The 22639-nt window shown below is 49.9% G+C and overlaps 1 protein-coding gene across 3 annotated transcripts in view; it reads left to right on the plus strand.

Moving 5' to 3' along the window:
• The first annotated feature begins 4976 nt into the window (after positions 1-4976).
• Positions 4977-22639, plus strand: part of MYO5B (myosin VB) — a 158855-nt gene continuing 141192 nt past the window's right edge. For all 3 annotated transcript variants that reach the window (XM_074571051.1, XM_074571052.1, XM_074571054.1), the window contains exon 1: positions 4977-5057. In XM_074571051.1, the coding sequence (XP_074427152.1) occupies positions 5031-5057 (27 nt within the window). In that variant the 5' untranslated portion in view covers positions 4977-5030. The remainder of the gene's footprint in view (positions 5058-22639) is intronic.

The raw sequence follows: 22639 nt of genomic DNA on the forward strand, positions 1-22639 counted from the left end.
TCTACCCTAGAAACTTTTTGATTTTATACCTTTCCGTAATGTGTGAACAATGCTGTATTTTTGGTCGCTTTAGTAATTATTCCACGCCGCACGCTCACCTCATCTTCTTGGTTTAAAAGCAGACACCGAGTTGTGCTTTCTAGCAGAGCAACCTAGTTAATTGTTGGTGTAAATGGTGGAAGAAGCTGGCCTTAAGATATCGCCTTGCTAAGGGGCACAGCATCGAGTGTGGTGGGTTTTTATCCTTGCTTACACATCAGACTCCTCTGAGAGCAGCTTCCTGAGCCAGCAGATGGAAGAGGGACGAGATCGCACCATCCAGACAGGTGACTAGACGCAGCAGAGCCGAGCCTCTTCTCCTCTTGTTCCTTCAATCCCTTGTATCCAAACAGGATCTGTCTCCTAAAGACATCGAGAAAGGAAACGTTTATAAAAGCGAAAACATCGCAAAGCGGGAGAGAGGTGGGTGGTTAGTTGGGACCTCTAGCCCTTTACAGTGTTTTCCAGCAGCCGTCTCCGAAGCCGTGCAGAGGACTTGAGAGCTGCTCCTCCTGTTTTCCAGGTGGGAAAGGCCATCCCAGATAACGGAAATAGCTTCCTCAGTCCAGAGAGCTCAGGTGGTCAGAGGTCTCTGCTCTCACTGCTGGGTCAAACTGGCAGAATGATGAAATTAATTTCCTGGTCTGCCACAGGCTCCCGGTGCGGCCCCGCGCAAGCCATGTGGGTTTTTCTTTACTACTGTGCCCCCTCTTTGAAAAATGAACTTTAATAGCACCTTCAGAATTCCAGGATTCATTAAAGTGTGTTATTAAAGGCTGTGACGCTGGTGTTGGGTGCACCCAATAGGAGAGACAAAAAGCACCGCATTGGTGAGCTCGGTGAATTTGAGACATCCAGAACCATCATAAATCTCTTTTTTTTTTTTTTTTTTTTTTTTTTTTTGAATAAAATAATAACTCAGAAGAGGTGGTCAGAGCTATCAAGCATTTATAAAGTGTCTGAGCTTCTGCTCCTGGAGGCAAAATTCCTCTGCAATGAACGTGAAGTTTGCACAAAAATAAAAGACCAGACTGGAAGAGGTTTGCCTTCAGCAGAAACGAATTCCCAGGGGATAACCGGCAATGAAGCTCTTCCGAGACAAAACTTGTGGTCGATGAACGTGTTGCTGGGCCTGACCCCTTTGCTGCTGAACTCTTTGGAGACTTCAGGTCGGTCTGGAAGAAGGGATAAGGCTCACGCCAGGCTGCAGACTCCTTTAGAATCATCCTCTCCGTGATTTTTCTGTGCCAAGGCTGAAGCGTTTCCCTAATCATGGTATTTCCTGAGTGTTTGAGGCATCCTGGAGCCCAACCGTCTGTTAAAGCGAGAGCGCAGGGCCAGCGCTGACGAGCGAAGCGGCCTGCTCCGTGGCTGGGTGACCTCTCCCTGCACCAGGGGTGCGAGCAGCCCGGAGATGAAACCGCTGGCATTTAAAAACCAGGCAGTTACAGCCTCGCCATTTCACCAGGTGCTGCAGCTTTGCAAAATACGCTTCCCTGTCTTTTTTTTTATTATGTTTTTCACGTTGACGGAGAAAGAGCGGAGGTGTAGAGCGTGTTGGTGACCTGCCTGTGGCAAAGTCGGCTTGTCCCCATCACATCTTCCCAGACCCGCTCCGAGGTTTGAACCCCTGGCACTTGTCCGGGGCTGTGGGAGCGCCTTTGGGGCTGGAGGCTCACTGCAAAGCTACATCCAGCTTCGGACAGATTCGGTTTTATTTACGTGAAATTCCTTCTCTGTTAATTATTCATTGCTTTAACACGGGGAGGAAACGCTTGCTGCAGAAATGGCCAGGTACAGTGACACCGCAGCCCCGGCCAGACCCGAGGATCGTGCCCAGCCGGAGCACGTGGTGACTCCCGCACGGCCCAGGGGGAAAGTCCAGCTTCCAGGTCCTTGGGACAACTCTGCGGGCAAAAATTCAGGACCTGGGGTTGTATTTTAGCAACAGCGAACTCTGTGCTGATGGGCATTTTTTAGTTGTCAGAATTAACGCTCCATATTTTTGCATTACCTGCCACCGCGCCCCGCGCAGGCAGTGCCACGTCCAGGAGACATCCAGCGAAAGCACAAGCCTTTCCCAGCAAACCTCAATACACACACAGAGGGAGTCTAAACTACTTTGAACCTTGTTCCTAATTTTGAGGCATGAGGTTGACTCAGCTCTCGTTTTACCCCTGGCGCCACCTGCGCTCTCAGCGGTAGATCCTGCTGCCGAGTGTTTCCGCGGAGGATTTCAGGAGGGGGTTATTGGGGTTAATGTCCGGCTCCTGCGTCGAAATTCAACGCTGTAACCGCAGTTGGGGGGTCAGGGGATTTCACTGCAGAAACGCTGGTTTCTCCTGCCCATCTGAATTCAACAGCAAACTTGCCTTCACTCCTGTACCTAAATAAATGCCCAAAGCTGCTGTGAAACGACGGAGTGCCTGTTGCAGAGCAGAAAACTCCGTTTCTAGCCACCAGCACAAGCCCCAGCACCCTTCCCACCTCCCTGAGCCCTCCAGAGCCCTTCACTGCTCTGTGCCGTCGTCCAGCCGTCTGTCCCTGGGGTCTCCATGTGTTTTTGCGCCACAGGGACAAAGCTGGGACCTGTGAGCATCTGGGAGAGCACACGCATCTCCAACACCTGTACTTGCAAGGAAAATAAACCTGGTATTTGGTTAATTTTCACCTCTAAGTGCCTTCAACATGAATGCAATACGTAGTACCATAAAATGCTATTTAAGAGCCAGCGCTTGTTAAATATTACGATCAACGCAAGTTTTGATTCCCAAATGGAAAGGAGCCTCCCGAACGAGAGAATTTCAGGCAACTCAGCACTTAGGACACACTTCAGGGATTTCCTATGTATTTTGGGGTTTTTAGTTTCTATCTTTAATTAAAGTTTTAGATTAATGGCAAATCACACGCGGCACCAGCTGGTATTTCATGGGAACGGCTGTGCTTTGCCTCTGGGCTATCACTGCTACCCAGGCTTCACTGAAACCTTTGCTCCATGCCAGTGCTTCACATTTTGTTTCTACCGTTGATTTAATAAAAGGAGAGGAGCAAGTTTTGTTTGCCCAACAAAGCTATCTTGGAGGCTTTGCAGAGATTACGCTGCCTAATGTGTTACCCAGGGTAAGTTCTGGACAGGGTGCAGGTTTTTCTCCCCTTTGCTCCTTTCCAATCTTCCCCCGGAGCCACCTGCGATTTATTTGGATTCATCAAGGACATAAAGAGCTGGAAAAGAGAGATATCTGCGATGCTGGCTGTCCTCCTACCCTAATTGGCGCTGCTCCTTGCCAGGGTCCTGGGGAGGGGGGCAGAAAGGCAAAAGACACCAAAATGGGGGGTGTTTTCAGCCCCCAAGGGACGAGGAGCGGAGGGTGAGATGCCACCAGCGTGGCTTTAAAGGCTGTGGGTGCCCTGTGCGTGGCACAGCCCGAAGCCACGGCAGGGGGGATCCCCCCTGATGGAGTAAACAACTGTGGCAGGGAATGGGCCCTGCTGAGGGCGTTTTCCGCCTGCTTAGTTAATATGCAAAATGCCCTGAACGATAATGAATAGCAGTAGTGATTACTTAGGAATACTTTGGATTTGCATCATCCTTCTCAGGCCCAAAGAAAGTGCCTTACAAGCAGGAATTGGGGCATGGGGTGCTCCCAGGGGATGGAGGGAGGCGGCGTGGCTACGGATTGACGGGCTGGGGACCATTTTTTGGCTGTTTCTGCACAATTTTTTGGCCAATTCCCGACGTCAGGGTGACACACCACCAGCGCCCCGGAGCACAGCCGTGGTGGTGGGAACCCAAAGCCACCTCCAGGCAGGAGAAGATGGAGAAAATCCCGTCGCTGGTGGGTTCCTTGAGTGTGTTTCCAGCAGGCTCATGCGGGTGCGACTCCTGGTGCCAGGGCCCGTCACAGGCTCCCACAGGAAGGCCATTCTTTGCACCCCCGTAGATGTATGAAGGCGGCAGGGCCTGAAACCACTGAGGGGCACCTTCTTGGGGCTTAATGACTTAATTCCGTGGAAAAGGACGAATAATAAAAGGGGGGGGGGGGAAATACCCTAAACCCACCAGCAAATGCAGGGCGTTTCAGCACCTCAAGTGAAGGAAGTGCGACGCCTCCCTCACGCTGGAGCTGAGGAGAGCCGAGCGGAGCCGAGCGCAGCCGAACCGAGCCGAGCTCAGCCGAGCCGAGCAGAACCGAACGGAGCCGAGCTCAGCCGAACCGAGCCGAGCTCAGCCGAGCCGAGCAGAACCGAACGGAGCCGAGCTCAGCCGAACCGAGCCGAACCGAGTCCAGCCGAACGGAGCTGAACCGAACGGAGCCGAGCTCAGCCGAGCCCAGCCGAGCCGAGTCCAGCCGAACGGAGCCGAGCCCAGACGAACCGAGCCGAACCGAACGGAGCCGAGTCCAGCCGAGCCCAGCCGAACGGAGCCGAACCGAACGGAGCCGAGCCCAGCCGAACCGAGACGAGTCCAGCCGAACGGAGCCGAACGGGACGGAGCCGAGCTCAGCCGAACCGAGCCGAACGGGACGGAGCCGAACTCAGCCGAGCCGAACCGAGCCGACTGCAGCCGAGCCGAGCCGAACGGAACGGAGCCGAGCCGAGCCCAGCCGAGCCGAACCGAGCCGAGCCCAGCCGAGCCGAACGGAACGGAGCCAAGCCCAGCCGAACCGAGACGAGTCCAGCCGAACCGAGCCGGACGGAGCCGAACTCAACCGAGTCCAGCCGAAGGGAGCCCAGCCGTGCCGTGCCCGGCCGCACCGCCCCATACCTGAGCGGGGCGCGGCGGAGGCGGAGCGGTACCGCTTCCTCCTCCTCCTTCTGCCCCCCCCCGCTCCGCGCCGCTCCCTTCTCTTCTCCTTCCCCGCGCCCCGGCCGGCGGCGACGGGTGTAAAGGTCGGTCTGTCGATCGGTCTGTCCGGCAGTCGGTTGGTTCGGCGGCGCCGCTCGCTGCCTGCCGGCCCCATGCCCCACGCCTAGCGCCGCCCGCCCCGGCCATGTCCGCCGCGCAGCTCTACACCAAGGTGAGCGGGGCGGGCGCCTGTCCTCAGGGGGGGGGTATCTTCTCTGTGTTTTGGGGGGATTGTTTCACAGTCACGGAGGGGAACCGCAACTTTCCCCGCACCCTTCGGTGCCCGGGAGAGGAGAAACCCCACCGCCCGCCCTGGGAGCCGGGACGGGGGTGCCGTGAGGGAGCTGGTTTCTGTGGGGAAGGGACAGGGGTTTCGTGAGGTGACCGATTTTCTGTGGGGAAGGGACAGGGGTTTCGTGAGGTGACCGATTTTCTGTGGGGAAGGGACAGGGGTTTCGTGAGGTGACCGATTTTCTGTGGGGAAGGGACAGGGGTTTCGTGAGGTGACCGATTTTCTGTGGGGAAGGGACAGGGGTTTCGTGAGGTGACCGATTTTCTGTGGGGAAGGGACAGGGGTTTCGTGAGGTGACCGATTTTCTGTGGGGAAGGGACAGGGATTTCGTGAAGGAGCCGGTTTCTGTGGGGAAGGGCGAACTTCGCCCGTGGGTCACGGCGGCCTTGGCCTCGTCCTTCGTGGGGTCCGTCCCTGGAGCAGGTGAACACGCAGCCAAAACACGCTCAGCTTCCCCAAGTCCTCATAGAATAATTTATTTTCCCTCCTATTCCTAAAACACCAGGGTGAGGGAGGGGGGAAAAGCAGTCCTTACAACTGCTGTAACTCACCGAAATGCTCCGAAGGTGCCCGGTTTCCAGAGTCTTTTTTTTTTTTTTTTTTTTTTTTTTTTTTGTTCTGCAACTCCCGAATATTACTCCCTCGGCAGGGGTCCGACCAAGCGCACCCGCTTCCTCATGGCAGCGAGGGAAGGTAACATGGCTGGTGGCCTGGCAGGGTGCTGCGCGCCGCCGGGCTGGCACGGATATGCCAGCGGGATGGCAGCCAGCCGCCCTCCCCGTCGCTTCCCAGAGAGAACCACAGCTTTCCACCGAAAAAGTGGCCTTTGTGACCATGGGAAGCTGGGCTGCTGATTTTTTTTAAGCAGAGCCTGGGATCTAGACAAGATCTTTTCTTTTTAATTATTTTGTGGCTGTGGGATATTTGGGCAGGGTGCAGGGTATTCCCGCTCTTTGGCCAAAGCGGGCTGGAGATGCACCCTGTGTGGTTTGGGGGTTTCTGCCCGTCCCCCCCCCCCCCCCCCCCCCCGGCGAGATATTTGTGTCTGGAGAGATCTTTCCTGATTGACTTGGTTGGATGAAAGAGCTCCTCGCGCGCAGCCGGAGATCAGCCCAGTATGGAGCGATAACTGATACGGAGAGAGCACTCTCCCTGCGCTCCGCATCTTCCTGAGGCTGCCCGGGAGTGCTACAGGATCCAGGGAATGTGCTTAGTAAAAGCCATCAATAACACTAGGCAGGGGCTCATCGAGAAAAGTGCTTGGCTTCAGAATGGTTTTTGCTGAAAGGCTGTGAAGTGCCAGCATCATCTACTGTACTAATGAGAATTTTAGTATTTTAATGTTTTAAATTTTTCCTGTGACCGTGGTCAGCGTGGAGGCGCTGCCAGGCTGGCACCAGCCCTCTCAAGGACCCACTTTTTGTCTCCGTGCCAGTCTCCCAGGCTTAATTTTGCTGCAGATTTCTGCGTTTGCAACTCATTTTGCGAACGGCTTTTGTGTTAAGTCGGGGGTTGCCGCTTATTTTTTTGGCCGTTGTTATCAAATGGAGGCAGGATGATGTGTGAATCTGGAGGCTCCTCCTTTGAACTTGTGGGAATTTAAGAAGCCCCTCTGGATTGAGCTGGGCTGTCTGTGAGCGGGCTGACCTCTGTCCTTCTCGGGAGCATTTCAAAAGCAAAGTCTCAGGTTTGGAAAACCTTTTTCCTTTGGAAGATCTGAAGGGGAGCACAAGGAAAGCCGTGGCTAAACTGCTCTGACGTGCCGACCGCAGCATCTCATCGGATGAGTGCATGGATGCGATGGCAAGCATCCCCAGGGAGGAGGGAAGCTGGCTGCAAGCGCTGTGTTATCCGTATCTATGGGCTGGTTATAACAACCAGGTTAACTGATTCTTAACTTGATGAACAGGTAATTAGTCTGTGCTGTGTTTTGATGAGGTTTATACTCCTGTTCATCCGCTGAATGGGTATAAGATGCCTGCCTGGGCATCGCTTGTGATCCTGTTGCTGTACAAGGACTTTTCGATGAGGCACTTGAGAAGTGACAATTTGGTGACAATCTGTGCATGTCATTAAATTTATTGTTAATGACAACAAAGATTCTTGATGAGAGCTGGTGTTTCAGCACTGGCCCTTCTGCTGGTGTCCGTCTGTCTTGCGGGGACGTTTTGGGGACACAACTGTTGTGGTAGGTGGTGGGGCCACTGATGGTGCTTGGAACCCGTATAGGTCATCTGTGGGGCTATGTGCTGGTGTTGCGATGAAATTTAGGACTGTCCTGCTGGATCTCCTTCTGTGTGGGGCTTCTGTGCTGGCTCTGGGCTTTGAAGCAGCAAGAAAATGTTTCCTGGGACTTTGAGTATATAAGAAAAAGAGCAAAGACGGCTTAAAAAAAACCCACAACAAACCCAACAGCCTTAAGATGCTGAGGGTGCAGGCTGCTGATGGAGGTCCCAAGGTGAAGTGGATATGTTGCTCTGTAGCCTACTCTTAGAAAGCATTAAGGAGGGTCACTTGCACATCACCTCTGTGAGGATGAGGGCATTTGGCCCTGTGGCCTTATAGCTCATATATGGTAGAGAGGCCTCCGAGAGTATGGTGGGGAGAAGACAACCTGCCGTGGAGGGCTGACCTGCCCTGGGCAGTTGGGTGTTGATGCACCATCTGTGCGCGGCTGCCAGAAGATGCTCTTGCAGGCTGGTATGGGGGTGAACAGAGGAAAGGAGAGGGGAAGAGCGGGAGAGCTTCAATGGGGTGTTACAGTTCAGGAGATGACTCTCCAAGCGCAGAGGTGGGGCCTCCTAGATCACCTTGTCAGCAGGGTGGGGGTGAAGCTCTTTGAGGGAAGGCGGACAATCCGGCTCGCTGGAATCAATACAGCTGTCTTGCTAAAAGCCTATTGATCTGATGCTCTGTGTTGCATTAGCGCAGCCACAACGGTACCTCCATTGGAGTCCTTCCTCCTCCTGGTTGAACCAGGATGAAAGAAACTGCTGGGGAGCTGCTTCGGAGCCGCCGAATGGGACTTCTCAGGTCCTCCCACCTCTCCTTCCTCTTGGGCTGTAATGGGAGCTGCTATGTGTTGTGTAGAGAGTCCTTAACTTCTCCTTGATGCTTGCAGAAGATCTCCTGGGACCTTGTGGGACATGTAATATTTTCTCGGTGCTTAAGTTGGTGCTTGTTAAGCCACGCCAATGACTGTGCTGTGTTAGGCTCAGCGCTGCCCTGAGGAGCACTTAAACTGGAGGGAAACCCATCCTGGAAACACCAGCAGCCGTGAGTTACTGGTGAAGGCCCTGTCCATGCGGGATCTCACTTGTGCCCCTTTAAGAGCAGGGATTACTGGTGTTTAATAGCCCCCATCAAACAAGTTAATTAACGGCTGTGCCTAATTATGAGCACGTGAGTAGTTCCAAAACTGCATCAACCTTCAGGCATGTAGGACTCCACTTGGGTAAATATTTATGGGGAGACCATTGTAAGACTCTTCTTGCTCACGATGCAGTACCTGGGGACTTTGGCTGTGGATTTATTTTGTTGCAGAAGCAAAGATGAATTTAGTGCAACTTGCATGCTAGCAGAAGAGGAACTGCATGGTAAAGGGTGCAGACTTGGTCCTGGAGCCCCTGGCACCAGCGCGTGCAAGGGGAGAAGGCAGCATTGAGGATTCCCACCTGGAAAAAACTGTTCCAGGTGGACCTTTGCCTAACCTGTGTGTGGCCCTGTTGCCCCGTGAAAACATCTTTCTAAGGCTGCCTGAGGATGGTCCTGCTCCTGCCGTGTCCCCAGCGTTCCTGCTGGAGCATGGCAGTAGTGGGATGTGCCCAGCCAGACTGGTTGCAGCTGGGCAGAGGAGCTGCTCAGACCCTATTTGGTTGAAAAAAAGGCATCTCCCCGCATGCGATGCTCTTTCCTTCCTCTCCGGCCAGAGCCCTCCAAAGAAACCTGTTGCTGATGCAGCTAAACGCCAGCCGAGGTAACTGCAGTCCAATCCCCGTAAGCCTGTGCAGATGCCAGCATTACTCTGTAATGAGATAACAGGGACGCTCTGCTCCTCTGAGCTGGGTGCTGGGCAGCATGGAGGGAGGACATCGCCCCGGAAGATGCCGTCTCCAGCAACGGTTTGATTTGCAGCATTAGACTGGAGATTAGACTTGTTTGCATGGCTGGCCTTCGTTATTGCAAGGTGAAGCTCTTTATATTACTAAACCAAATATAATTGCTTTTGCATCTGGATGTTCTGCTCTCTTAAAGGTACTTCTTAAAATATGTTAATTGTTAATTTAAGCATAGCCTCTGAACCTAATGCAAAATAGTGCTTCTGCCAGGCTAGGGAGTAAGCTGTGCCTTTCTGTTCCTGGGGTGTTGTGCAGCTCGAGATAGGCTCTTCAGAAGGTTTGCAAGCTCTGGATGAGCAAGAAACCAGATTATTTCTTTCTTTCCCCCCATCTCCCCCTCCTGTTGTGCAAAGTGACTGTTATATGCCAAGTATTTTTTAATAGACGATAGAACTTAATGCATTAAAAAATCCTCTTCTAATGGCTAGTGTTGGATGTAGGAGAAACTCTCTGGTTTTCACTTAAGTTGTCGTATTAAATAAAGTAGCTGGAATGAATTGGTGGTTTCTGACCCTGGGGAGAAACTTTTCAAAAGCGAATATTGCCAGTGTGATCGCACACTGATTGAATCAATGAATTGGCATAAACCTTCTGGCATAAAACCTTTCTGAAAATTATTTATCCTCCAAGGCTCAGGGAGGATTCATCCTTAGCGGGTGTCTGTGTGCTGGGTTGGGGTTGAGGAGCAGCTGGGAAGGAACAGAGAAGATTTTCTGTGTATGATGTAGAAAACATTGTTGGGAATAAGTGTGGGGGACAGGGAAAGTTTGGGGTTTGGTTCCAGGACATCCGCGGGAACTCTGATGCAGAGCTCTTAGGGCTGCAGAGCTTCTGAACACCTGCTGCTGCTGTTAGGAAAAGCAGGTTATACTTGAAGTTTTTGGTGTTTTTATTCTTCTTTATTTTAGATTATGAGGGCAAGTCTGGGTCATGCCACAAAGGGCAGGGTCGGCTTGGAAGCCACGCTGGGATTTTTATTTAAAGATGGATCCATCGGCATCCCTGGTCTCCTCCTGATCCTGCCTCATTATTAGCTGCAGTTGCAGAGAGAAAATCGTTGAAATGTAAAATATGATTGCCAAGGGCATTGCCACCTCTGCTACCGCTTGGGGACCTCCTCAGCTTCCCCAAGATGGCGTGGAGGAGAGCAAAGCAAAACCAGACTTGGGGGTTTAAATACAATTCATTCCACTGGTTACATGGCCTTGAGTAGGTTCAAGGGTGGTGAGAGATGGGTGCTGGTGGCTTTGCGGGCATTTGCCTCTCTCGGCAGGCAGGAGGTGGCTGGAGTTTGCCCCGTGCTCTACTGGTGTCGTGTGGATGGATGTCCTGCTGCAGGGCATGCCACGGGCTTTGTGCTGCAAAAATAACCGCATTTTCTGTTCATGCCGTTGTTCATCTCAGTTGTGCATTTAACAGCGTCTCTGCTGGGGTTAGATGAGAGCCACTGAGTTAAGGAGTATGGAGCTCAGCGCTGATGCTGGGACACAGCCCTGGGAATGACTCCAGCAGGGCTTAATTAACTTGATTCCTGCTTTATGCCCTTTTGCTGACTGGGACTAGTCAACTTGCTTTTTTTAAAAAATTATTTTTAAGAATTCCTACCCTGATACTGTTTTAAGCTTGTGAAATTGGGGATGGGGGGGTGGGCGTGCGTGAAATCCCACTGCGCACATCCCAAGTTGCAGCACTATGCTGGGTTAACTCCAGGGTGAAGGATGGAAACTTGAGGACAGCAGCGGGTCAGGAGCCCGAAGCAACACGTGGCTCGTGCTGGTCTTGTGGGGTGGAATGGGATGGGATGAGTCAGTCCTACCCTCTTCTGCCCCGAGGAAGGTGTTTAACTGAGGGCATTTGTCACAGGCAGCCTGGCTGCCGTTGAGGAATGTATTTACAATGGAGGATTTTTGCTTCATTATTCTTCTCTCCTGCCAATAACCAGGCCTAGGAAATTACAACCCTGAACATGAATGCATGCATCCCTTCTGCTGACTAAGAAAGAAGGCTATGTGTGTTTGTATCTGTATTTTTTTTATATATATATATATTTGAAGCTGATCTCAGTTTGCTATAGTGCAGTGCAGTTCTAGGCACATTGGGCTTTTAATTTATATGCCAATTGGTTTGTAGCTCTGGCCAAAAAAGGAGTAGTGTACCCTTACTCAGATAGTTGTTCGGGAAGGAAACCACAGGAATAGCCTAACTTTAGCGTGAAAGGTGGACTTTGACCTTCTGAGTTAGTCAGCAGTGTAATAAATAGCAGGTAGCATAGGTAAAGCCCTGAGTTGAGTTTTTTGTGGTGTTATTATCTGCTCTTTGACCCATTCTGCAAACAGAGGCATTTTGTGGTGGTTAAAGGAACATCAGCATGAACTACAATCCAGGTCAGAAAAATGGCTGCTTTGGTTGCAGCAAGGCCCCAAGCTTTGGCAGACACGTGAAATGTTTGCAAAACATTTCAGTGAGGAATTTGGTATTTAGCAAAACTGGAAAAAAAAATTCACTGTGAGCTTTCTCGGTCTCAAGTTGGTTGTGTAAAGCGATTGCCCTCATATGCCTCTGGCTTGCTGCAGGACACATCTTGTGGGGTAGAGTTGGGTTGGGTTTTGGCTTAGCCTGGTCCTCTGGAAATGAGCAGAGACCCATCCAGAGATGGTGGCAGGGCTGGGGAGGACCATGGGGTGGTGGGTGATGGGTTTTACGCGGCCTTCCTCATTTGAATGCTCTTTAATGTGATGCCCAGGTCATGGTAAACTCATCAGTTTTACTGAGGAGGCTATTAAGGATTTGATATTTCTGGTCTTTGCCTTTCCTGGGGTATCCAGAGGGCTTGGAGAGGAACATCCCTACAGGGAAGAGTGTGCAGCCTGGAAATGTGACCTTTTCTCCAGCTGTGCGCTCCTTTTTGTCTTTGACTTGGCCATGTCCAAAGCCTTCTGCAGCCGACTGAAACCCGTGACTCATGGGAATAGGTTAAACGTGTCAAAGGCTGGACTATAGGACTATAAGCAACGTAAGTCTATAAACCCTTACTACAAGGAATATAAGCCCTTAATTGCAGGGTATGGCTCCAAACCCATGTCTTGGTGCAGGGTGGTGGGGTTGCAGTGCAGCTCCTCCAGCAGTGTGTGCTCCTGACCCGCTGTGCCACCATCCTTCACCACTTTTAACCAAATCCCCGTTTGATTTTTTTAAAAAAAATTATTTAATTTTTCCTCCATGAGCAGCTTTTTAGTACTGGCTTTTAGTCTCTTGCGCTTATCTGTATGAAACCGATGGTGCTGTTAGGACATTCAGACCCTGTTCTGGCAATTATAGCAGATCACCAACTGTGTGACATGTCTTGCTGCCCACTTCCACTCTATTTATGGTGCAGGGCAGGTTGTAGGATACCCTGGCCATGTCGTCCTTTAATGCACGGCCATCACCACCTTCTTCAGTTCATAATTCCTGTTCCCGTATGGGCACTGGTGGTGGTACCAGCGGGGTGGTTTCGTGTTGTCAGGGTGCTTGGTGTTGGTGTGCTCCAGGTATTTGGTATTAATGTGGCTTGGCTCCTCAATAGGAGATGTGTGCTGTGTCCACCTGTCTCTCCTGGCTTTTGGATGTTCCTCTTGGCTCTCATCCATCTTTCTGCCCATGAGTCTCTGTTTGCCACGTGCTTCCAGCTTAGCTCTTCCATGAAAACATGTCTTCTCCATGCTTGAGGTTGAGCAGCCCTTTCAGCTCATGACTGCTTCCCATCCTGCTGAACTACAGGCAGCCCCATGGGGCTGGTGGCCTTGTGAAGGGGTACGTTTCACTTGGTGGCTCCACCGAGGTGTGGAGCCAGTGCTTAAAGCCAGCTAATCCATACCTTCACCCTTCCCGTGAGTCATCGCCCAAGCTCCCTTACGATAGTCCCACTGAGGTGCTGGTAGGGTGTGCTAACCACCGTTTACAGGGCTGTTGGGAGCAGGATGTGTTGTGGGTGAATCATGGCCGCTACTTATCAAAATGACATGTTACATCTCGGGGATGTGTCCTGGCGAGTCACTGCTCTTCAAAGACAAAAAGACCCTTAATATATTTAAAGATGGCTTTTAAAAATCATGAAGGACAGTCATGGGAATGTCCGGTTTCTTGTGAAAGCCACACAGGGACGATTTCAGGTGTCTCAGGCAAACCTTCAGCTGCCAAATCCCTGAGCAGGCAGCCAGGGCCTCTGAGATATGTCTTAGCAAATGAGTGTTGGAAGCTGTTTAGGGAAAAAAAAAAAAAAAAAAATTAAAAAAAAATCTGATCCCCGTGCCTGTCACAAAGCCGGTCGCTGGTGCTACGCCCCAAGCGAGCAGAAAGTTGGTGTAAGCATATCTCAAGGCAGCGAGTGGATGCTGAGATACTGAGGTGATGGAAGCTATAATTTTCAATCTAATTAAGCTGAGTAACTCCCTCATGGATTTATGCTTCTTAATTACTTTGAGCTCTGATAACACGGGTGCTGTAGGTGTCGCTGGTTTTTGGGCAAGCAAGTGTGATGTCCAGCTTGGACAGAGCAGCAGTGCCCACCTGCTGTCCATGGGGACAATGGGGGTCTTAGTAAAGGACTTAATCTCTTGGTGGGGTAGAGATGAAGAGCTGGAGGTGGCTTTCACGAGGCAGTACTGGACTACTGTGGTCTTGGACTAGTCCTACGTCTCATGGTGGGACCATAAGTCCTGTTTTAGAGACAAGGTGGAGGTGCAGGAGGGGAAGGTCCTGCTCCAGACCCCAACGAGATACTGGTGTGGCTCTTACTAGTCTGTCCCATGGTTGTGGGGTGCCCATTTCTTGCCTAGCTGATATCTGCTTTCACCACCATGTTCAGCGGTAAGAAATAAAATAACGAAGGAAATTAAAGACCAAGTGCTCCTCATCCTGTGTCACCATGATGTCACCTTGCTTTCCTGTCCGCACCTGGCCTTGTAAGAAACCACTTCTCTACTGGGATAGGCCATCAACTACCATCTGGTAGTTAATGGTACCAACAAAGCCTGTTTTGGTTGAAGCAAGAGCTTTAACACCACTAAAAAGCTCTTCTGGAAGCAATGTCTGCACAGGGTGTGAACATCTCACCCAGGGACTGGTGGAGAGCTGCCCTTGGGGGTGTCTGCAGGGACTTTCCTACTCCCAGTATTGGGGTTTTCTCCCCCAGAATCTGGTGTTGCAGAGATGTAGTTTGCTTTTCCTCTCCCGTCTGGCTGTGACACCCTTAGGGGCAGCTGAGGACATGTTGCTTGTGGCTGGATGGCTTTCAGGGGTGTGAAGTTCCTGTGTGAAGGACTCTGCTTTTGGGCTGAGCCTGCCCTCGGCTCTCCTGCAGCCAGTGTTTTATGGCCCTGGGTGTTATAAAGACCCTGGCCAGAGAGCCGGGAAGGTCATGGAGGCAGAGCTCTTGAAATAAAATACTTCCTTTTTTAATAAAGAAAAAGAAGAAGAGGAGGAAAAAAAAAAAAACAAAAAAGAAAAGGGGCGGGGGGGGGGGAGAAGAACCTGGGTGTCTTAAGTGTGCAAATCTGAATTCCAGAAAATATTGATACTTGAGGTTAAATAAAGGGCTGGTGTTTTGGGTGCAACTGGTGGCAGGAACGGCTTTTGCCTTGGGGGTGACTTCTGCCACCTGGACCCTCGCCTGCTCGCCAGGAGCTGCTTTGAAGCCTTGTGTGCTCTCACCGTGCCAAAATAAACTGGGAGTCAAGGCTGTCGGAGCTAATCTTCATCCTTTCACGCTTCGCCCTCTGTGCTGCCGTTTCAGTGAGTGATGGCCGTGCTCGTACCCGTTTATTTTAGGGAAATCCCTCCCCCAGGTTGGGAGTGCGGGGACCATCCCCGTGATTCCAGATGGACACAAGCAGCGCTGCCCAGCTTTGAGAAACCTGAAATATCCACTTGCTCAACCCTCGAGGTGGGTTCAAATCATCTTTAGGAACAAAACTTGCTTGAATGTACCTTTCAGCACTGGATGCTCCGTGCTGGAGAAGATGAGATGGCTCAGGCTGCACAACTCCTCGCAGTCCCCAAAGGCTGCGAGCAGAAAAGCTGCGAGCAGGCTTTTCCTCCCCGAGTGCTGCTGCACCGGCGTTTGCATCCTAAATTCCAGCACCGGGCAGAAAAACCGCTGATCTTGCCCAAACGCAGCCTCCCAGGGCTGCCCTTTTTGTCTGAGGAACAGTATGATGCAGAAATCCATATTTGAAAAAAAAAAAAAGTCTATTATCAGAAACAGGATATTCTATACACCAAAAAGTCCGTAGACTCTTCAAGCTTTCACTGTTTTTTTTTTATTTTTTTTTTTTATTTTTAATTATTTGTCTGAAAATGGTGCTGCCTCCTGTCAGACTTTGCTCTGGTACAAAGTTTCAGGGCTGGAAAGTCATGTGAAGTAAATCAGCGGAATGCAAGTTCTGCTGTTACTTGCTAAACTTTGCTCGGATCTCATCTAATCACTGACCTGATAAGTACTTTGGAGCTTCAGCTCTTTTCCTGCGAGGAGGGATCTCAGCTTCAGTCCTGGGGATAGCACTCATCCTGGCTGAGCATCCTCCCGGGATCCTGGTGTCCTTCCCCAAAGGATGATATTTTTGAACCCTTTGGATATAAGTCGTGCCCGAGCTATTAATTGCTGTCATATCCCAATTTTAAATGGCGTTTTCTTTTTTTGAGTAGCAGGTTTACTGTTTTTTCCTCCTTTTTACTCTCAGATGACTCTGCTTTAATATTCAGTCATTTGCTGTCGCTAATCTCCAGCAGGATGGATTTTGGTGTCCCTGTGTGAAGAGCAGACTGGATGTTGTGGCTGATAGAAAATCCCTGGGACTTTAGCGCGCAGAAGCGTGTTTGACTATCGGACCACGCGGTTCACAAGTTAGTGAGGTTTCGTCATTTTAGCAACTCTGAAGGCAGTTTCTTGTCTCTTGGCATTCGGTACTAAAGGCCGAATGTTTCTAGAGGAAAAACCTTCCAACAAAACAATTTAATTTTCCTCGGTTGTGTTTTGGGGACAATCTGTTGGCGACTATTTTATCCAGCATGCCATCTCTCGGCTTATAAACCTCTTTGATGTGGCTCATTCAGGGGAAAAATGGCATTACACACTACCTCAATCACTCAGATGTCAGAGAGGATATCGTGTTTGACTAATCAGGGGAAATTTGGGAAGATTTAGTAATGCCAGGAGACATGACCCACTTTCAGATAAACGCTTTTCAGACAATAGAGATTGAGCTATATGGTGGGGGAGGGAGAAACATTCACAGCATAAAAATAATTATTATTTATAGCTTTTAGATTTTATCTTATTGTGCTGACTCTTTCCCAGGTTCCGGATGGGTTTGCTTTTCCTTTCTATGGTGCTTTTTTTTTTTTAACAAAAATGCTGGCACTAACTGGATTTTAACAAATCTGTGTTATCAGAGATGACCATCCCCAGGCTGCAGATGCCCGTCACCTTTGGGATGTTCCCCCGAGCACAAGGGGTGGGTGTTGGGGCGATGTGGTCCAGCGCGATGTGGCTCTGGTCCAGCTGTTGGTGACCAGCGTTGGCTGGTTATGGGGATGGGGAACCTGGTGTGGGAGTTTGCCTTGAGCATCCCAGCTCGGAAAGGTGTCTACGCAGTGAAGTGCGTCTTAAGTACTTAAGGACAGAAGAATATTAATCCGTAAAGGCAGGTTTCTGTGTTTTCTTCATACCACAGACCTTACATGCGGTTCATCCCTATTCTTGTGTTATTGGGGGCCTCTGGCCAAAGCAGAAATTGTAGAGGTGTAGCGCTATGATGTTGCAAAACAGTGAGAAAGCCAAACCTGATGCTTAAATTTGTCATGTATAAACTTTTTCTTCAAAGACAACAAAAGAGAGCGTTCTTCAAGCAGTAGCTACATAATTTTCAGCGCTGCAAGTTCTGTCAAGCAACTTGTGGCTGTTCCTTTGTGCAAGGTTTTTTTCTTGGCAGTTGTGTAAGCTGAGCAAAACCGATTTAGTCTCCTTAAAACTTCTTATAACCCCTTATTAAAAATAGCTTTGCACTCCTTCCAGAGTATTGTCATGATGCTTCTGTCTTAATTTCATCTTGGAGCTAAAGGCTGACTGTGTCTTGCAATCTGACGTGCCGGTGTGAACGTCCAATGGGATGGAGCAATGTCAGAGCCCACCTGAAAAGGGGAAGATGCGCTTTGCTGCGGGGGCAGTGTTTGAGTGGAAAAAACTCCACCCTGAAGATGTGCTGGAACCGCTGCTGGCTTCTGGAAGGGGGTCCAAGTTTTCAACCTTTGATTGCTATTTTTGAAGACAACCTTTTGAATGATCATTCAGCTTGTAAGTGTTTTTTAATGCCCTATTTTTGCCTGCAGCCATGGACTTCGTTGCCGTGCTGCAGGGAAAAAAACCCAAACTCAATGCTCTTGTTTTCTAAGTAGTTCCCTGATTTTTTTTCTTTTAAGAGCTATGTTATAAGCTTCAAGCATCTTTACCAAGCAGCTTAATGCTTTCCTCCAGGTTAAAATCTTGCTTCTTCTGCCTTCAAACTTTGAAGTCAGTAAACTGACAGTTTTTTTGGGTGCATCTCTGTTGGTAAACGCCGCTTTTACATGCCGTTACAGCGGTAGCTGCAAGATAGGCAGCCCTGGTGCTTGTCTAGATAAATCCATTTCCTTCACACGTGCTTCTGGGTGTTTGGTGAATTGGTCACTGGGGTATTCCTGGGGGCTCTGAACTCCAAATTACAGTTGTGCCCCATGAAATACTCGAGTGGAATTTCTGAAGCATTGCCAGCGGATGCTGAAGCCCTGACTGAAGTCATGCGTGATGCCGAGAGCTCCTGTGATCTTTGGGTGACTCAGGAGCGATGGTACCCGGTTGGACAGGAAGGTGGTCTTGCTGCTTCTGTAAGCACCAGTGGTGCTGATGCCTGTCGGCTCACTCTCACGTGCCTGGGAAGCAGCTGGAAAGTTGGGAAGAGCTAAAATATCTGGGATCTGGACAAACCTGTCTTGCAGTCAGGCTAAACTTCACTATAGCTAATTTGTCTGGGAGGGAAGAGGCCGTTTTAGAAGGACTTGACTCCATTCCTCCTGCTCACACAAAACCCGTGTCATTTAGCAAGTCAGGACAGAGCAAAATGCAGTGGCCAAAGCCTGAAAGAACCAGCCCAGTAGCTGGATGTGCTGGAGATGACTGCAGATCTGAACTATGGCTTGTAATTTGAAAGCTGGATAGCTTTTGAAACACCCCAAGGGATGGAAGAGGCCCTGACTGCATCTGCCTTACCTGCTTCAGCCTCATAAACAGCACTGACCTCTGTCTCTTACAGGTTTTGTACATAATTTATGTCTGCTTTAAAAGTTGGCTGCTGCTTTAACGCAGTTGTCCAGCACCTGTGATTCAGGCTTGGAGGTGTCTCTTGGGAGCACATCCAAGGGATTCATGTTAGATGGCTGAGTTGGGTTGTATTAAGTATGTTTAAGGAGTTTTTATGGAAGCAGGCCAGTTAAAAATGGAGACTTGGCTTTTTTCACTTATTTTTCAGGCAGAGCTTAAGAAAAGCTGAAGCCACCAGAGAAGTGTGTGTAGATCTCATGCTTTGGTAACAAACCTGCAGCGAGAGAGGGGATGGGATCATCCCATAAATATTTTCTTGATTGCGCTGAATGTGGGCAGCCGAGGCAGGTGTGAAAATACGGTAGTGGCCTTCAGCCTCTAAGCCAGCCTTGACTATTTGTGGGGGCGGAGTGACATGCGACATCTTGATGTGTCTCTTCAGGATTCAAGTGTCCCTTCAATAACCAGATGCTGCTGGCGGCGGTGTCCTGCAGCTGTACGCCAGAGCAGTGTCCTTTCTACCAGGCACGAGCCTCGCTGAGAGCTTCTCCTGTCCATGAGGATGCCGGGAGCTTCCTGAACTAGAGGGCCCTGAGCTCCCCGTATGAGGTTAGCGGTTGCTGACTTCACATCCCTTCCAAATGCTCACAAAACTTCCCGTTTTGGGGGATTTAAACAGCTGCTGGGGATGTCTCTTGCATTTGACTTCTGTGGATTGAGCATGTAACGCTGGGGATGAATTTACTGTAGCGATAAAGCGCACATTGGGACTGATAATAACATTTAACTGCAGCAGTCTGTCTAGCTACCGGAGCAGCCCCTAGCCTTTTATATCTTGTCATGGGGAGAGATTTGTGACTTGTTTTCCTCCGTGTCAGTACAAAATGACATGTGGGCTTTCTCCTGTGCATGCAAATCCTGACGGGAGTTCAGAAGTGTCGGAGGAGCAGGGAAATCCCAGCTCGTGAGCTTTCCCAGCCAGGACTTCTGGCTGGAAACAGGCAGTGGGGATGCTGAGGTTTGGATGTTTGTTTTCAAACGAAGCCCAGCCTTTTGTCAGTGCTTTGCTGGTAGCCGACAGAGGGGAAACCTCCTCTGAGAACAGGCTTAAAACACCCTTTAAACAGGTTGAACTGCTTTCTTATGAAAAGAGCTGTTCTGAAAACCAGTCCCTCGTGGTTTCTCACCAGGACATCAGCAGCGGCAGCTGAAATGATCTCGTTTCGTGGCTGTGCCGTGCCCATCGGCAACAGCCATGTTGTCCCCTCCTCCTGCATTGCTGTGACCATTGGTGCTATCTTTACAGACCTTGCAAAGACTTGGGCAGCTTTGGGTTTTGACTGAGGTGGCCTCTCCAAAATGTGTTAGACTGGAGCTTAGGTCCACGTTCCCATGGCTGGAAATGCTATCGACGGAGGGACTGTGGAAATACAGGGTCTTCTGCATCACTTCCATAGGGGAATGATTGAAAGCATCAAGGAAGACCAACAGGAGGTGACCAGCAGGTCCCTCAGGCATTGGGCTGGGCTGGTTTTGCTCTGCAGGGTTGCTTGGCGTGTGGCTTTCCAGGGCGATGCAGTTAATGCTGGGGACATCCTTCAGCTTTGCATCTGGAAGTGACCCCGTTTTGCAAATACAATACCGGGAGGATGGGGGAGAGTTGGGGAAAGCAAATATTTGCATTTCTACTGTTGAGTTCATCTCACTGATGCTCCGATGGGGCCTGCTCCTCTCTCATTTGAATGTCTGCTCTCACTAAAGTATTTCTGAATGTACTGTTTGTTTACTGAAAGCAGGTCTTATCTCCACTGTACCTGGGAATAGGGAGGCTGCGCTTTGGCAGTAGCTTTAATAATGCTCTGATAAGGGCTCGCTGCTGTCCTTGCTGGGAGAGCCGGCTTATCGGGGAGCAGCAGGGCGAGGGGTGCCGTGGGAAGGAGGAAAAGTGAAGTGGTGGCAAAGACTGGTTGGTGTTTGGCAGTCTGCTTGCCTGTGGGTGGAGGAGGTGAAGAGGGTGAGCACGGTCTTAAATTTGGAAAGCACCTATTCACTGCTTATCTCAATATCCTGGGAGGAACAGAGGCAAGGATGTCACTTTCTCTGATCAAAAATGAATCTCAGTGACTGTTACATTTATCAAGTCAGTGGTCTGAGGTTATTTTGTCCCTTAAACATCCCGTACCTTGAGTTTGCTATGCCTTATTTTCATGAATTATATGCCAATAATTATGGTAACTTGAAACTTGCATCTGATATTCTGAAACTTCTGAGCAAATAGCTGTTGGTGATGCCTTTGTGGCTCTAGGATAAAAAGGGAGTTGACCCAAGTGGAGAAGTTTGGGGTGTGATGGAAACCCACTTTCATGTGTTAGCTAAGCTTTGTGAAATTAATTCCACATTAAATACCTATTGCTTGAGTAAAGCCTTATAATTGTGCTCAAAGCACAATAATACACGGATTATTTCTGATGTCACCTGGGAAAGCATGACTTCTGTGTGATGTAAGCGGTAGAAAAGAAGTGATCCTTGTCTCCCAGACACACCCAGCCAGGGTGGGGAAGCCTTTTCAGTTCCTCCGGGCGGTTTTTGACGTGTGTGGAGAATAACCGAAATATTCGGATCATGAATTTTGATTTAATCCCGTGGTCATGCTTGATGCTTGTTTGTAACGAACCGAACTTTCTTCTCAGTGGTTTATGAGATCATGGCATGGGATGCTTCTGCAGGCAGGAGGTGCCTGTGGTTCTGTGTCTGAAGAACTGGCTTGATTTGGGGCAATAAATTAGAAAGCGCCTTTAACTATCCAAGTTGAAGGTTAAAATACCTCGAACCTTGGCAGTTGCAGTGTGAAGCAGCAATAAGGTCACTCTGGGAGTTTTCACTCTGCATTTCTTAAGTTCGGCTCTGTGGGTCACGTTTGGCTTGAGGATAACATTAGCATCATTTCTTTAAATTACTAATTGACTATAATTATCCAGAAATGTAGTCGTCATGCTTGGCACCTATGGAAAAGCACCGTCTGCTGGTCCCTCCAAAAAGAACCTGCATGTCACATATTTACAGGCACCAAAAATATATCACACCTTGATGGGCTCTCTCCTGAGCACCTTCCCGGTGCTGGCCATGCTGGTGATGCCAAGGCGCTGTGGTCTGGTGCCATCGTGTGCCTGTGTCCTTGGCTTTCAAAGGGGAGGTCCTGCAAAGCTGTCTCCTGTGCTGGCATTTGCTTAATGCTCCAGAGCTTGTGCAGCGTTTAGCACCAGGTATGTGGGGAAACAGAGCTTCAAAGCGCAAATTTTAGGCAGTTGAAGAAAACTGCCAAGAACTTTATGGGATGAGGAGCCTTCATCCAGCAAATCATGTAATTTCTGTCCAAATTTCAGACGCGTCACGCACTTCAAGATGCTGGTGGGCACCTCACCAGCAACAGCTTAACAAGAAATGCCTGTGAACAACATAATGTTGAGGGATTTCTCTACGTTTAGTGTTGCTGTCGAGGAGGAGGTGGATGAGTGTGATCTCTTTTCTTGCAGCCTGTGGAGTTGACAGCCATGTGGCTTGCAGCAGCCTGTATTCCCGTTAGCTGCTGGGAGGGAGCTGGTGTGGATGCACCACGCTGTGAAAGGCAATGGGATTTCAAAGACTAATTGCTGTGGAACTGGAAACGAGTCCTATTAAGCAGCTATTGTCAAGGCGGGGATGCTAAAGACTTTGGAAACAGTTCCTAAAATACAAATTTGGATTCATTGCGTGCCAGCTATTAGGCAGAGAAGTCTCTGCTGATCTGCACGTGAGGTTTGAGAAGGCTGGAGAGAGGGTTTGGAGGCCATGGTGGTGGGGAGGAGCACGCCTTGCCCCCCGCGACCGCCTGCCTTCCCACCACGTTCAGGCAGCCCCGACACACTGTGCAATTTGACATTTCCCTGTACCGACATATTGATATGGGCTTCGCAGGTTGGGTGCCTGTAAATGATGGCCAGATGTGGTGATCCAAACGGGGGTTATTTTTT

This window comes from Larus michahellis, chromosome Z (genome assembly GCF_964199755.1).
Source record: "Larus michahellis chromosome Z, bLarMic1.1, whole genome shotgun sequence".
NCBI lineage: Eukaryota > Metazoa > Chordata > Aves > Charadriiformes > Laridae > Larus > Larus michahellis.